Source organism: Ornithodoros turicata, chromosome 1 (genome assembly GCF_037126465.1).
Source record: "Ornithodoros turicata isolate Travis chromosome 1, ASM3712646v1, whole genome shotgun sequence".
In the NCBI taxonomy this organism is placed as follows: Eukaryota; Metazoa; Arthropoda; class Arachnida; order Ixodida; family Argasidae; genus Ornithodoros; species Ornithodoros turicata.
Window position 1 is genome coordinate 194175938 of NC_088201.1, and position 13129 is coordinate 194189066.

Below are 13129 nucleotides of genomic sequence, written 5' to 3' on the forward strand. Positions count from 1 at the left end.
GTCGATGTGCTTGGTCCGTGCGCTGACGCCCTCACTGATCGAGAGCTTGACGCAGCCTTTGTTGTCTTCATACAGACAGGTCGGCTCGACGTCCCTATAACCGAAGTCAGTTAGCAGCTGTCGAAGCCACAGCACCTCCTGTGAAGCGTGTGCGGCCGACACGTATTCTGCTTCCGTGGAGGAAAGAGCTACCGAAGTCTGTTTCTTGCTGGACCAAGACACAGGACCCCAGCCTTACAAAGTACCCACTGGTTAACTTCCTGTCGGTGACGTGTCCTGCAAGTCTGCATCTGCGTAACAGAAAAGCCTTGCTTTCGACTCCCCTGACAGCCGCAACTTGTAATCGACCGTTTGCTTAAGGTATCGAAATACCTTCTTGACTGCAGTCCAGTCACAGTGACGTGGGTGGCTAACACGCCGGCAAAGGTAACCCACGGCGCAGGCTATGTCCGGGCGTGTTGTCGTGCTCAGGTATAGCAGCTCTCCGGCCGCTTGACGATAGTGGTCGTTATCTGGTAGCAGCTGATCACCCAAGAGCTTCGGGTAGTCTGTATTTATGGGAATGGCGCTCCCCTTGGCGTCATCAAGCCGGTGCTTTGCCAATAGTGTTGTGATTTTATTGCGCCCATGAAGGAGAAAGCAATCATCACGTGGTCTCTCGATTTCAATCCCTAGGTAATGACTGACTGAGCCAAGATCCTTCAATTCGAAGTGCTTGTTTAATCTTTTCCAGGTGTCGGTAACGGCCGAATCAGCTGGATGACAAATCAGCATGTCGTCCACATATAGGAGAACATACAAGAGCTTCTCGTCAATCCTTTGAGAACACAGGCAGGGGTCGGCGAAACTGCGTTTGAATCCCTCCTCCAGAAGCACCTGGTTGGCCTTTATGTTCAAGGCTTAGCTGCCTGCTTCAGTCCGTACAGCGATTTTTTTAATCTGCAAACTAGATGCTCCTCGCCTGCTGTAACAAACTCTTCAGGTTGCTTCATATATATATATATGCTCCTCTATGTGGAAGCGTGCTGGGCCCATAACCTGTTGTAATTGGAGACTGACAGACTAGCGACTGTTCAGGATGAACTAAGCAGGTTTAATGAGAAAGGAACGAATGTGTGCGTGAGCGCATGCACTAGTGCACATGCTCCTTAAAAGGGGCGTCGGTTGTCGGCTTTTTCCAACATATATAAAGGATGATAGCCATACTACTAATCCAACGGCACTTGCAAAATTTATTTCACAAAATATTTCGTCGGTATCAGAATTGATGGATTAAGCACTCACAACTGTGATGAACTTGTAGTGTTATACAGCTGGTCTCAGGAAAGCTTCAACGTCTACGAAAGTTCATGTTCCACTTTCTGCTTGTCTTGAAACACTTCCAGGACTTCATGCAGCGTGTGCACCTTGGTGCCCATCTTCTGATTAAATTGTAACTGAACTTCAACTGAGAGCTAAAGGCATAGCATAGTGATTCAGTGGGTAGGCCCTGTTTTCACTTTTTTTTTTTACCATGAACCGTCGTAGCCAAGGTGAAGCATTTTCCAAACTAAACCACTGTCATTTCCCCTGATTATTTCTTGAGAATAATGCTATGTGGAGGAAACTCTAATAAGAAGATACAGAAAAACGACCGAAAAAAAAGAGAAAAGAAGCGCGTTGAATCTTACAATTCCGACACGGAAATCGCAGGTCCCAACCCTGGAAAGTCTTTGCTACTAAAACCATCCGCCTTTGTCGTTCCCAGCAGAGGACGCCCCCTCGATTCATACTGTAGCATAGGGTTGAGTGCACCAGCACCAGTGTGCACCTGCCACTTACACACAGTGAATCTCTTCATCAGAAAAATTCTCGATTCAACTTTGGGCTCCGCGCTCCCTTCCCTTCACTGCCACTGTGGACAATAACGCTATTTACGTACCGTGAATTACTGGAATTACTCGGTGTGCAGAGGGCTCCGTATAGAGTGGGGTAGGGACCACCTGCACGGCAACATAAATACCAGAAAGAGAGGAAAAGACTAACTTTAATTCATAGTGACGATAAATAAACCCGGACCAGCATGAGCCAGCTTGTCTGCGCACTCTCTTTTTTGTTAATTCATCTGGAAGAAATTAATGTAGAGCAAATATATATATATATATATATATATATATATATATAGTTGAAATAAATGGGAGACAGAAGACGAAAGTAGGGGAAGTAACAAAAAAAGGGTTTATTAAAACTTAAAAATCATAAAAGTTAGGGAGGATGTCTACGTTACGGCGGAAGCTCCGCCTTCTTCGGGACAAAAGAGCTAAATGTGGCCACGAGGCTGATAAGGGGCTTGAGAAGCCCTTCTCAAGCCCCTTATCAGCCTCGTGGCCACATTTAGCTCTTTTGTCCCGAAGAAGGCGGAGCTTCCGCCGTAACGTAGACATCCTCCCTAACTTTTATGATTTTTAAGTTTTAATAAACCCTTTTTTTGTTACTTCCCCTACTTTCGTCTTCTGTCTCCCATTTATTTCAACTATAATTACGTAGCCGTCCGATCCAACTCCAACTTCTCAAGATATATATATATATATATATATATATATATATATATATATATAGGTACTAACAAAATATGAGGCAGACAACGAAGATGTAGGAAGTAGAAAAAGGGGGAGTTATTTATTTACTAGTGGAAAGTTAAGGGGGAAGTCAACGTTGCGGCGGAAGCTCCGCCTTCGTCAGGACTTAAGAATGACAAATGACACTTGGAGTTTTATACAGTGCTACAATGACGTCACAATCGGGGGGTCCCGCCACCTGGCGGCCGTCAGCAGGACAAGTACAAGGAAGTGGTTGAGTCATGTCCGGTGAAGAGGTCATAGTCCGGGAGGTGGGATGGAATCCAAGGGCTGTGGACTGTTGTTCTGCAAAGAAAAGGGGAACAAGCAGCAGTACACTATCTAAGCAGATAAGTTTCTTATTGTTGACAGTACACCGGGGTCCTCGTTTATGATAGATTGGAATTTGTAGATAAGGTAAGATTCGCGCTGTTCTCGGCACCGGCCGGAACTGAAGTTTGTTTGAAGAAGGAAAATTGAAACATCGTTAATTGAATGCCCTGGCTGGCTAAAATGGCGTGAAACTGGAAGATTCGGTTTTTTCGTCACGTCCGATCGGTGATTGTTAAATCTGATTCTGACACTTACATTCTGATTCTGATTCTGCGTTACATTGAAGGAGATAGATAACGTTGGACGAATTACAGTCTAGGTTTGCTCTAATTGTCACTCTGAAGTGAGAACTAGTACTTTCGGCTATGGTGGTGTTTTGCATTGATTTGCATATTTGACATCTGCGGCCTTCACATGGGTGACAATTCATTGGTGAATCATTTGGTTCGTTGATTTTAGAATGAACTAAGCTATCTAGCAGATTGCGTGCGCGCCTGTAGGTGACACGAGGTGCCTGCGGAAAAATTTCCTTTGTGCGCTCGGATTGCTGAAGTATGCTATAGTGTCGATTCAGGAAAAGGCGCCTGCGGAAAAGGAAATTTTTCCGCAGGCACCTCGTGTCACCTACAGGCGCGCACGCAATCTGCTAGATAGCTTAGTTCATTCTAAAATCAACGAACCAAATGATTCACCAATGGGTTGTCACCCATGTGAAGGCCGCAGATGTCAAATATGCAAATCAATGCAAAACACCACCATAGCCGAAAGTACTAGTTCTCACTTCAGAGTGACAATTAGAGCAAACCTAGACTGTAATTCGTCCAACGTTATCTATCTCCTTCAATGTAACGCATGCCAAGCACAGTACGTGGGCCAGACAAAAACCGCATTCAGAATCAGATTTAACAATCACCGATCGGACGTGACGAAAAAACCGAATCTTCCAGTTTCACGCCATTTTAGCCAGCCAGGGCATTCAATTAACGATGTTTCAATTTTCCTTCTTCAAACAAACTTCAGTTCCGACCGGTGCCGAGAACAGCGCGAATCTTACCTTATCTACAAATTCCAATCTATCTATCATAAACGAGGACCCTGGTGTACTGTCAACAATAAGAAACTTATCTGCTTAGATAGTGTACTTGTGCTTGTTCCCCTTTTCTTTGCAGAACAACAGTCCACAGTCCTTGGATTCCATCCCACCTCCCGGACGATGACCTCTTCACCGGACATGACTCAACCACTTCCTTGTACTTGACCTGCTGACGGCCGGCAGGTGGCGGGACCCCCGATTGTGACGTCATTGTAGCACTGTATAAAACTCCAAGTGTCATTTGTCATTCTTCAGTCCTGACGAAGGCGGAGCTTCCGCGGCAACGTTGACTTCCCCCTTAACTTTCCACTAGTAAATAAATAACTCCCCCCTTTTTCTACTTCCTACATCTTCGTTGTCTGCCTCATATTTTGTTAGTACCTATTTAATTTCGCGGTCGCCCGAGCCCCTTTCTTCCAGCATATATATACATATATATATATTTGTCACACCTTTCACGTGGTCGGCCTGAGAGTGCAGGCACTGAAAGCGACCGCCAGCCAGCACCTGTGCTGCCCAATGACTGATGTCCATCAATCCCCTGAAAGTTTCGCAGGGGCATTTTCTGCAGTTGCCGCGCTCGAGGCGAGGTCTTCGCTGATGACATCCATTATGTTCTGATGTGTTGTCAAGCAAGACAAGGGAAACAAGCACGTCAGCCAGTATCACAGCCTGGGACGCGCACAGGTCTCTTTCCGCGAAACTGGAAATATATCCCTTGAATGAAGCGTACACGCAGAAAGATATGAACTAGAAGTGAGGAAAACAAATGGCCATGTTGCCTTCGCCGTCTCCTGCGTGTGCACACTTCATACGGCAGTCACAACAGAGCCCAGCGTGACACTGCTTCGGCAGCAGCACAGTATGAAGTGACAGGCGCAGCGCGATGGATGTAGATGCTTGTTTTAATACCCAATGCCAATTCACAAGCACTTACCTGTAAATGAATGCACAATTGTGAATATATCGTCCCGAACACAGCTGCCAGGCCCCACGGAAGCCACGACCCTGCTTCCACCTCCGCGTCCACGACAGAGGACTCGGACGCTTTGACCCCGACGTTTTGGCGCCGCAGTGTAATTGGTCTACATCGGTCAGGTGACCCGTCCCCAGTTTCTAGAAGACACAGCGCGGAATGGGGAGATTTTAAAGGCCACAAATTAAAGGCCACGGGAGATAAAGTTTGTTTCCCCGCGGTCACGTGTGCATTCTGATCGTTGCATACGTCATCAAAAGTAAGGCATGTTTTTGTTGTGTGTTTGCTTTTTTGTGCGTCTCTGGAAAATGTGGCGTTTGGAATGCTGGTGACACAGATGGCACACGGCTCCAGACAACACAAGAGAAGACACATTTCTAAGACTTTTTAGCAAGAGAGGGTATACCGTGCAATTGTGTCAATGGCTAATTACTAGACTCTTACGTATACTGAAAGATAAATTTGAAAATCGAAAGAAAATTCCCCAAAATCTCCTAATGAGAGAGTTAATTGTTGAATTTAAGATATCTTCTTATCTTGGAGCTGCATACTTTTTTCGATAAGATATCCGCTTCGTCGTATAACTCAACTGCAAGAACGACATATGTGCTGTTGTCATAGCTTTTTCTTTGTGCAAATATGTAATGGAGAAAAATAAGCACCCTGTATTTTCGTATTTCTAAGTTTCAATGTTAATCACGTACAGGAATATTTAAAGCGTAATATTTAAAGCAGTAATATCTACATTAATGCAAATACACGTGTTCCATAACATTATCTCTAATACTGTGTCTGCGTAGTATTTAAATGCAAAAGATGCAAAAATATTTAAATATAAATACACTTGTGTATATCGCTTTCTAATACCTTGTTTGCGGAGAACACAAGGTATAGGGAGAATATTTCTATACCGCAAATATATTCAAAAATACCCTGAACCAGCGAGTAGCTAGGGCAAGAAATACTCTAAAACGCTGTTCTTTAAAGGAGTTAGCAGGCAGTTTTTTGTTTGTTTGTTTCACCAAGTGACCTGCTTTTTGCTTTCATTCTATGACCAGGCATACATTGTCTAAAAGGATACATTTCCTTCATATAATGCGAATGTAAATTGCTTTGTTTCCCACTTCTGTGTTATTTCTTTGCAGATATACTTCCAAATGGCTAAAGAATGGAAACTGCCACCAGCCCCCTTGCTATACAGCGTGAGTATGACACGAGCGCACCTAATGTTTGATAATGATATAATAATACCTAGTGATACCTAATGATACAAAAATACTGTAAATAACAATATTTCGGTTTCCAAACCACAATTACGTAAGAGTAAGTACAGTAAGTACACAGTACGTAAGAAAAAGGCTAACAAATTATTTAAAACGGCCACCAAACCACAAGTTCAAAAAGAAATGAGGACGCGGAAGCGAAAAAACAATACCAGCTTGATTTAGAGATTGTAGCAAGGCAGCGAAACTGTAAGTTATAGAAGACATCCGTAAGAAAGACGTATGGAACACCGAGGGCCACACTAACACAACCACACGCATTGTTGCGGACAGCTATAACGCCTTCTTCACAATACGCTTCCGTGTGCCACGTACCTACAACTGTTGTTTCTGTCTAAGAAGGTTGGCAATTCTTACAAACTCACAAGTTTCCTGATAAATTTGAACCTGTGTTTTTTCTACGCTTACCTAACCTCTGGTTTGAGCACTGAAGTTTGACCGTTGTAGAAAAACTCACGGGCGAGGGGATGCAATAAACATTATTGTAGATTTACAATGAACATAATTTAATTATCTGTCATTCCCGCTCCAGCCGAATCATATTTTCAGAAAGGGGTGATGCGTTCACGAGTAAAAGAAAGAAAGAAATCGTAACGCGTATTCACAAACTGACTTAAAACATTTGTTTAGCGATGTCGCGTTCAAATCGATCATGTGAGCTCTGACGCTGCGAAGTACAGTTGTCATGGTAAGAAAAGAAAACAAAACAAAGAAAGAAAGAAAGGCTACGTCTGCGCAGGAAAATGCGCTCCAGAGCCGTATATAGGGAGAGTTTGGCCATTGGGAGGAGCCTCACTAGCGCTGCGTCAACATACGTCAGACCACGCGTCACTTGCCAGACGTGTCGTCTGCTCCAAACCGGATGTGCCGCCATTCCGCGACTACTGCGAATCGGCGCTTCGTAGCAGATTGCTGTAAACCTTCTAAGAATGGTTTGTGATCAGTTTTTCCTACCAAAAGTATCGGCTCCGTGGATAAAAGAGGTGCTGGTTAACTAAGTGAGATAACATTCAAGTTCAGTAAAGCAGGAAACATAATGCACGCGTGAATCAGCGATTTGGAGTCTGCAAAAAGTGCCGTGGTGCACTGCCGGAACGGTCCCAAGCGAAGCAGCGCCGTAAAAGAACGATTTTGGACAGAGTGTGCCTCTCAAATTCTATGGATCTCTGTCACAACAATGGATCGAGTACCCACAGAGCACCCCACGGACGGAATGCAACTTTGACCAAATGTGGAATCGTTGTTGCGAGAGCGGCAGTGTCATGACGATAGTTTACTGGCGGGTGTAATTAAGCGCTTTGCGCGTTTCCTATTTCGTCCCAGCGCCGTAAGAGAAGTATAGCAGGGAAGCTTCCTACATTTTAGCACCACTATTCCTCCAGAGGCAAATCCTACCGATCAGTATCGGTTATGGGTTGCAACAGAGCAGCGAGTTATGCACAAACATGTTGCAACTGCGGTAACACTCAAGCACTGAACAATGAATGCTACTGCAAATAAAAAATGGTGGGTTCGATAGTATGATTAAAAGCGCTAAAAAACCCCAGTGCCGGGGAGCTGAAATACTTTAAACGTACGTTTGTTCGCGGTGTGTTTCTTTTCGCGAATCCTGCATTGTCATTTGGGAAGTTATTCGCGAGTATTTCATTTAGCTTATCCAGGGCTGTTTCCTTTCGCGGGATAAACATCAAGATGTGTTCGCGAATACAATTTTTCGCGATTATTTAGCGTCGCGACATTCGCGAAAATTACACCGCGAATAAATATAAGATTACAGTAAACGACACAGACAGGAAAGATACAGTGACTGAAACAAGCAACTACTGTAATATGCAATAACTGAAAATTAGACTTTATTGCCTATTGTCCTTACACCTTTGCTTGCATGCTAACATACACGTGGATGCTAGAGAGGAACTAAAGACTACACACCAAAAACAAGCATTTTTATGTATCCCTCTTCGTCTGGCCCCTCAGCTATGGCCTTTCCAGCATGGGTGGCCCTGATGTAGTACACAGCTAATTACAGTAGTGGAACTACAGCTGGCTTAGCCCATAAAATCACAGAAGCACACAAGCCTCCTCACCACTGCAAGGTGGGGATACCACAAGGAGGAACAATGGCATACATTACACTAAGAATACACAGTTCACGCTAAGAAAACAGTCCAGCTTTAGTCAAACAATTGAAATCTATCCAGTGTTCAGGCACAAAGTTGAGACATACACAACACTGATCAAAATAAAACCAAGTTGAAACGCACGCTTGGATATACCAATGTTCACTCACTACAAATGGGCAAAAAGGAAACTGCACCTTCTTTAAATTGTCAAACTGCACGAAGTCAAGATTGTAGACTGTCACAGTTCTACAACATATGAATAAAATGGAAATCATGATTCCGCACAATAGCGTTCATCAAGTACACTGTCACTGTCATTGTTGTGCTATGTGTCACTTTTGCCGACGTGGGGCGCACATGCTTTTGCTGACCATGTCTCTCACTTTAGTGTTAATTTGTCTGCTCAGGTCAGACAGGTGCAGCTGTAAACGCGCATGGCAAAACCTGCGAATGATCTTGTCCTTCACACTATGACAGTTTGTGAGTGGCACGTGTTTTGCAGCAGTAAGCATTGAACTATGGAAGGTGCAAAGGATATTGTCCTTGTCCATGCAACTTCCTATTGTCTTTATGAAAACATTTTCACAAAGGAGGAGCATGTCATACACAGCAGGAGACGGGTACGTCAATGCACCTTCCTTGAAGCACTTACTGGTGGTGAAACTGTGCACGCCTGAGGTACTACTGGGCTTTTCTGTGAGGGCACTCTCACATTCCCTGCAGGTCACATTGTTCTTCAGGACACGTGACACAATGTACCCACAGTAACAGAAGAACGCACTTTCTTCAGCTTTTGTGAGATGTGGCTTTCCATAGAGAAGGTTGTCAGGATCAGTGCTTGGTTGTGGAGCTTGATTTTCCTTCGATGTGTTAAAATCAGCCAAGAAAAATGTTCCATCGTCAACTTCGTAGGATCCTGTTGTGGACACTTTCAGGTATTGCGAAATGCTGATTATCTTCAGCGACATCTTGAATTCTAGTGGCGTCGGAATCGAGTTTCTGTGGCGTACTGTAGAGAAGAAATTCTCAAGGCTATCTTGAGTAAATCTGGATGTCAACAGGAAGTCGAAGTGCAGGTCTTCCAGAAGATGCTTCTGCAACTCGAGCATAGACGTTGTGGAGAGGAGGACGCCTGCCTGGCATGGCTTGTAGTGCCCGTTTCCAATTTTCAGGCGGGAAAACATGCCCATGAACACTTGCAGAAATTTCACGGCTTCTTCGTATTTTGCGGTATTGTGGCGACTCAGTCCCATAACAGGGTGGCGGCTACACATCAAGTCAAACCAGTGATTCACCTGGTCGATGAACCACGCTGTCACCATTGTTTGCTCTGGCCAGCCATGTTCCTCGACCATGGTGCGGAGAGCAACTGCTGTAGAGTGGCTGAAGATACTCGTAGCGTTGGAGACTTTCATTTTGTCGAAATGATTTGGATCCACAACTTCTTTCCGTATCTTTGGTGCCAACTTGAATGTGCTTTCCTCTTGGAACTTTGCGAGACGCTTGATAGGATCCAGGGTGATCACGGAACCTGGCAGGTTGTGGCTCTTCACGTCGTCTTCATGGAGCATGAGGAGCTGTCCATTGATTAGATGTCCACACAAGTTTTTAAGAACGTGAGGAACATCTGCAAGAAAGCGGACCTGCCTGTTCCCAAACGAGGGGTGCTGAGCGATGTTGGCAATGCGGCTGTGCTTCCCAGAATTCACCTTAAAGTATTGCCACATCGAGCGGTTTCCAGGTCCCATGTCCGTGGTGATGGCAAGTACATTCAGGCCGATCTTGTGGCACTTCTCAATTATGTCAACTGTGACCTTGCCAGCATCAACACCGCTAAATGAATCACCTGCAGGAGTGCGTGCACGAAAACACTGAAGTTATGGCTACGTAGATCATTATGAAAGCGCATGAAGAATACTGAAACTACACGATCAATACCCTAAAATTGATTTTCAGCAGGTGCAGTGCTGAACAAGTTTGAGAAAGATGGATCGGCGTATTTCCTCCTCTGAGTGCCACTTTAGCAGTGAACGGTAGATGACACATTCACAGAGGGGTGCCTCGGTAAGCCCCCAGCCCCCTGTTTCTTACTTCATTCTCTCCCGTTCCCTGCTAGGGTTTCGATCCGTGTTCTGTAAACTTTCAGCACTGCATATCCTCAAAAACCTCAGGCTCTTGTTATATAACCTGTCAATGAAAGGTAGGGACACAAGCAGAAGTGCAAAGTTACCTGTGTAATGGTACGCAACCACCTGTTTCCACCGTGTTGAGATACCACACAGCATGAATACTAAGCCATGCGTTGCAGGTGTGTTGGATGGTTTGCCTGGGACAGGCAAGGTAGTATACCCACGCACAGAGCTTGTGCTTGGGTCATATTCCATCCGTTGTTGAATCGAAATTTCGTCTATCATGAGGACACAACCTTCTTGTTGAACGTTGAGGCCAAGCACCTTGCTTTCCAGCAGGCTGAACACTTCGTCAATAATTCCAGGATTAAACTTGATTGCTGTGGTAAATTAAAAGTAATTAGTGATGAGCATAAAAGGCTATCAGATGGACGAGCGCACACAGATTGGTCAAATATACATTTCTTCGTTAGATTCCTGCTCTCCATTATTTTGGACTTAATCATACATCAGAATGCTTACCTTCAACTCTGCGTCTCAGTGTCCGTGAGGATGGGAGTGGCAGCTTTTGATCCAGAAGTTTGCTATATCATGTGCTTCCACAGGAGAAACGCAGTTGCGGGGCCTTCCTTATTGTTTCTTCTGACCACTTGCTCCCACGACTGCTAGACCGTGAAAGTGATGCCAGTTGGTCCTCGTTGAATACTGAACCGAGGTTCTCGGAGAACTTTTGCTTCTCTTCCTGCAGCTTCCTGACTTTCTTCTTTTCTCTGCGACACTGTCCAGTGTTTCAAGCTGGGGTGGGCTGTCTGGTGGCTGTGTCAAAAACTCAGTTAAGGAATATTCAGTAATTGATGAAACGACTCCTATGGAACATACCTCGAGCCCAATGCTGCATGTACTAAGGTCCTGTACGGCATCAGGAGCGCTGGTGTCCTGCATAGTGCAAGTGATACATCATTGAAAGAGCCCAATGTAAGCTACGTTACACACATAGCAATGCAAAACCTACCATGACGTCAATTGGCATGGCAGTGTCTCGGGACAACACAGACAAATTGTCACACATTTGCTTGTGCAAAACCTGCACAGAAACAGCCTTGTCAACAAAGCGTTCAGTGGTGTGAGAACCAATTACATGTGAGATGTTTGCAGTGTCTCCATGCATTGGCTGGGAGGAACTGTCACAGGTCTGTTTATCTGTGTCCTGTAGGCAGAAAAGGAAACTTCATTAATATTGTCTGGCTTTGAGAAGCAAAAACGTACATGAAGTGCGGAGTAGCAGATATGCGTCTGGTAGCACAGTTACACAACTACAATGAACATATACCTCTGGATGACATGTGGGTGAACAACTGTCCAGTGTGTCGACCATCAGTGGGCTCGCTGGTGCCTGCAACAAATAAAATGTGTCACATGAAAAATGTGCAGCATATGCAGCATAAAGGAAGCTGTTCGGACAAATGAAATCATATTTCACACAACCAGAGAACATATTTACCTCAGGATAAAGTGCAGCAGAGCTGTTCAGTGAGTACTCCAGTGTTTCAACCTGGGATGGGCTGTCTGGTGCCTGTGTCAAAATCTCAATTAAGGAATATTCAGCAATAGATGAAAAGACTCCTGTGGAACATACCTCGAGCTCAAGGCTACACGTACTAAGGTCCTGTACGGCATCAGGAGTGTTTGTGTCCTGCATAGTGTACTCCTTTTCTGGTACAGCCATGTCTGACACTGCATGTGGAAAACATGGGCGCACAAGTATCTGCACAACAGAAGAGTCATCACTACTATGAATAGAACCCACCGGGAACTGCTCTATACTTGATAAGCCTGAAGTTGTCTGCTGGGTGGTGTGCTCTCTCCTCTGCAGGGGCTGTGTGTATGAGGCAGTGCTGTATGCAATGCCATTACAGTAATCAATACATTTTTCAGTATTAGTGTGCTGATCGCGACACTTTTTAAAATCTGCATTGGAAAAGTATTTACATTACAAATTTATGGTAACGCAATCTCGGTACTGTTACAGGTACTTTTTAGTGCCCCACCTTTTCCGCCCCACTCCGATACTTCACAAATGTAGCATCGATAACAGTATTTAGATACTTCTTAGTCAAGTAACAAGTATTGGTATTGTGATACCATATTTCGGTAACAGGTACAACACTGACATATCAAAGTAATTCTTAATTGGCCACACAACTCACCGTACAGCCTTCCTTCATCAGCGAAACTGCGGGTGCACCTCCTATTGCCTCTGTAGACGTCTGTTCAGCCTGTAAAGTTTCCTTGTGAATGAACCTATGCCAAAATATTGTCCAAGCACACTATCTGTTCTAGACTCACCTGTGAGGTTGAGGTAGACTCACACGCAGTTCTTGCGTCCTCTCTCAGCGGCACTGTTATACCCTGCAAGCAGCATAAGCAAATAAATAACTGACCAGAAGCCAGAAAACGAAGCTTGATCACGCTGATGCAATCAATACACACCTGGGGCTGCAACCGACTCTTGGGCGGTTTCCTTGTAACACGAACAGTGCGGGCGAAAATCGTGGGCACGGCGTTTGGCTTCAGTTTTCTCCAGCCGTCAGCCCG

At 44.8% G+C, this 13129-nt stretch overlaps 1 protein-coding gene across 1 annotated transcript in view; it reads left to right on the top strand.

Annotated features, from left to right (window-relative positions):
- The window catches only part of LOC135378915 (uncharacterized), a 385731-nt gene that overhangs the window by 209305 nt on the left and 163297 nt on the right, over positions 1–13129 (top strand). The window contains exon 11 of the mRNA XM_064612080.1: positions 6145–6201. Coding sequence (XP_064468150.1) covers positions 6145–6201 — 57 coding nt within the window. The remainder of the gene's footprint in view (positions 1–6144; positions 6202–13129) is intronic.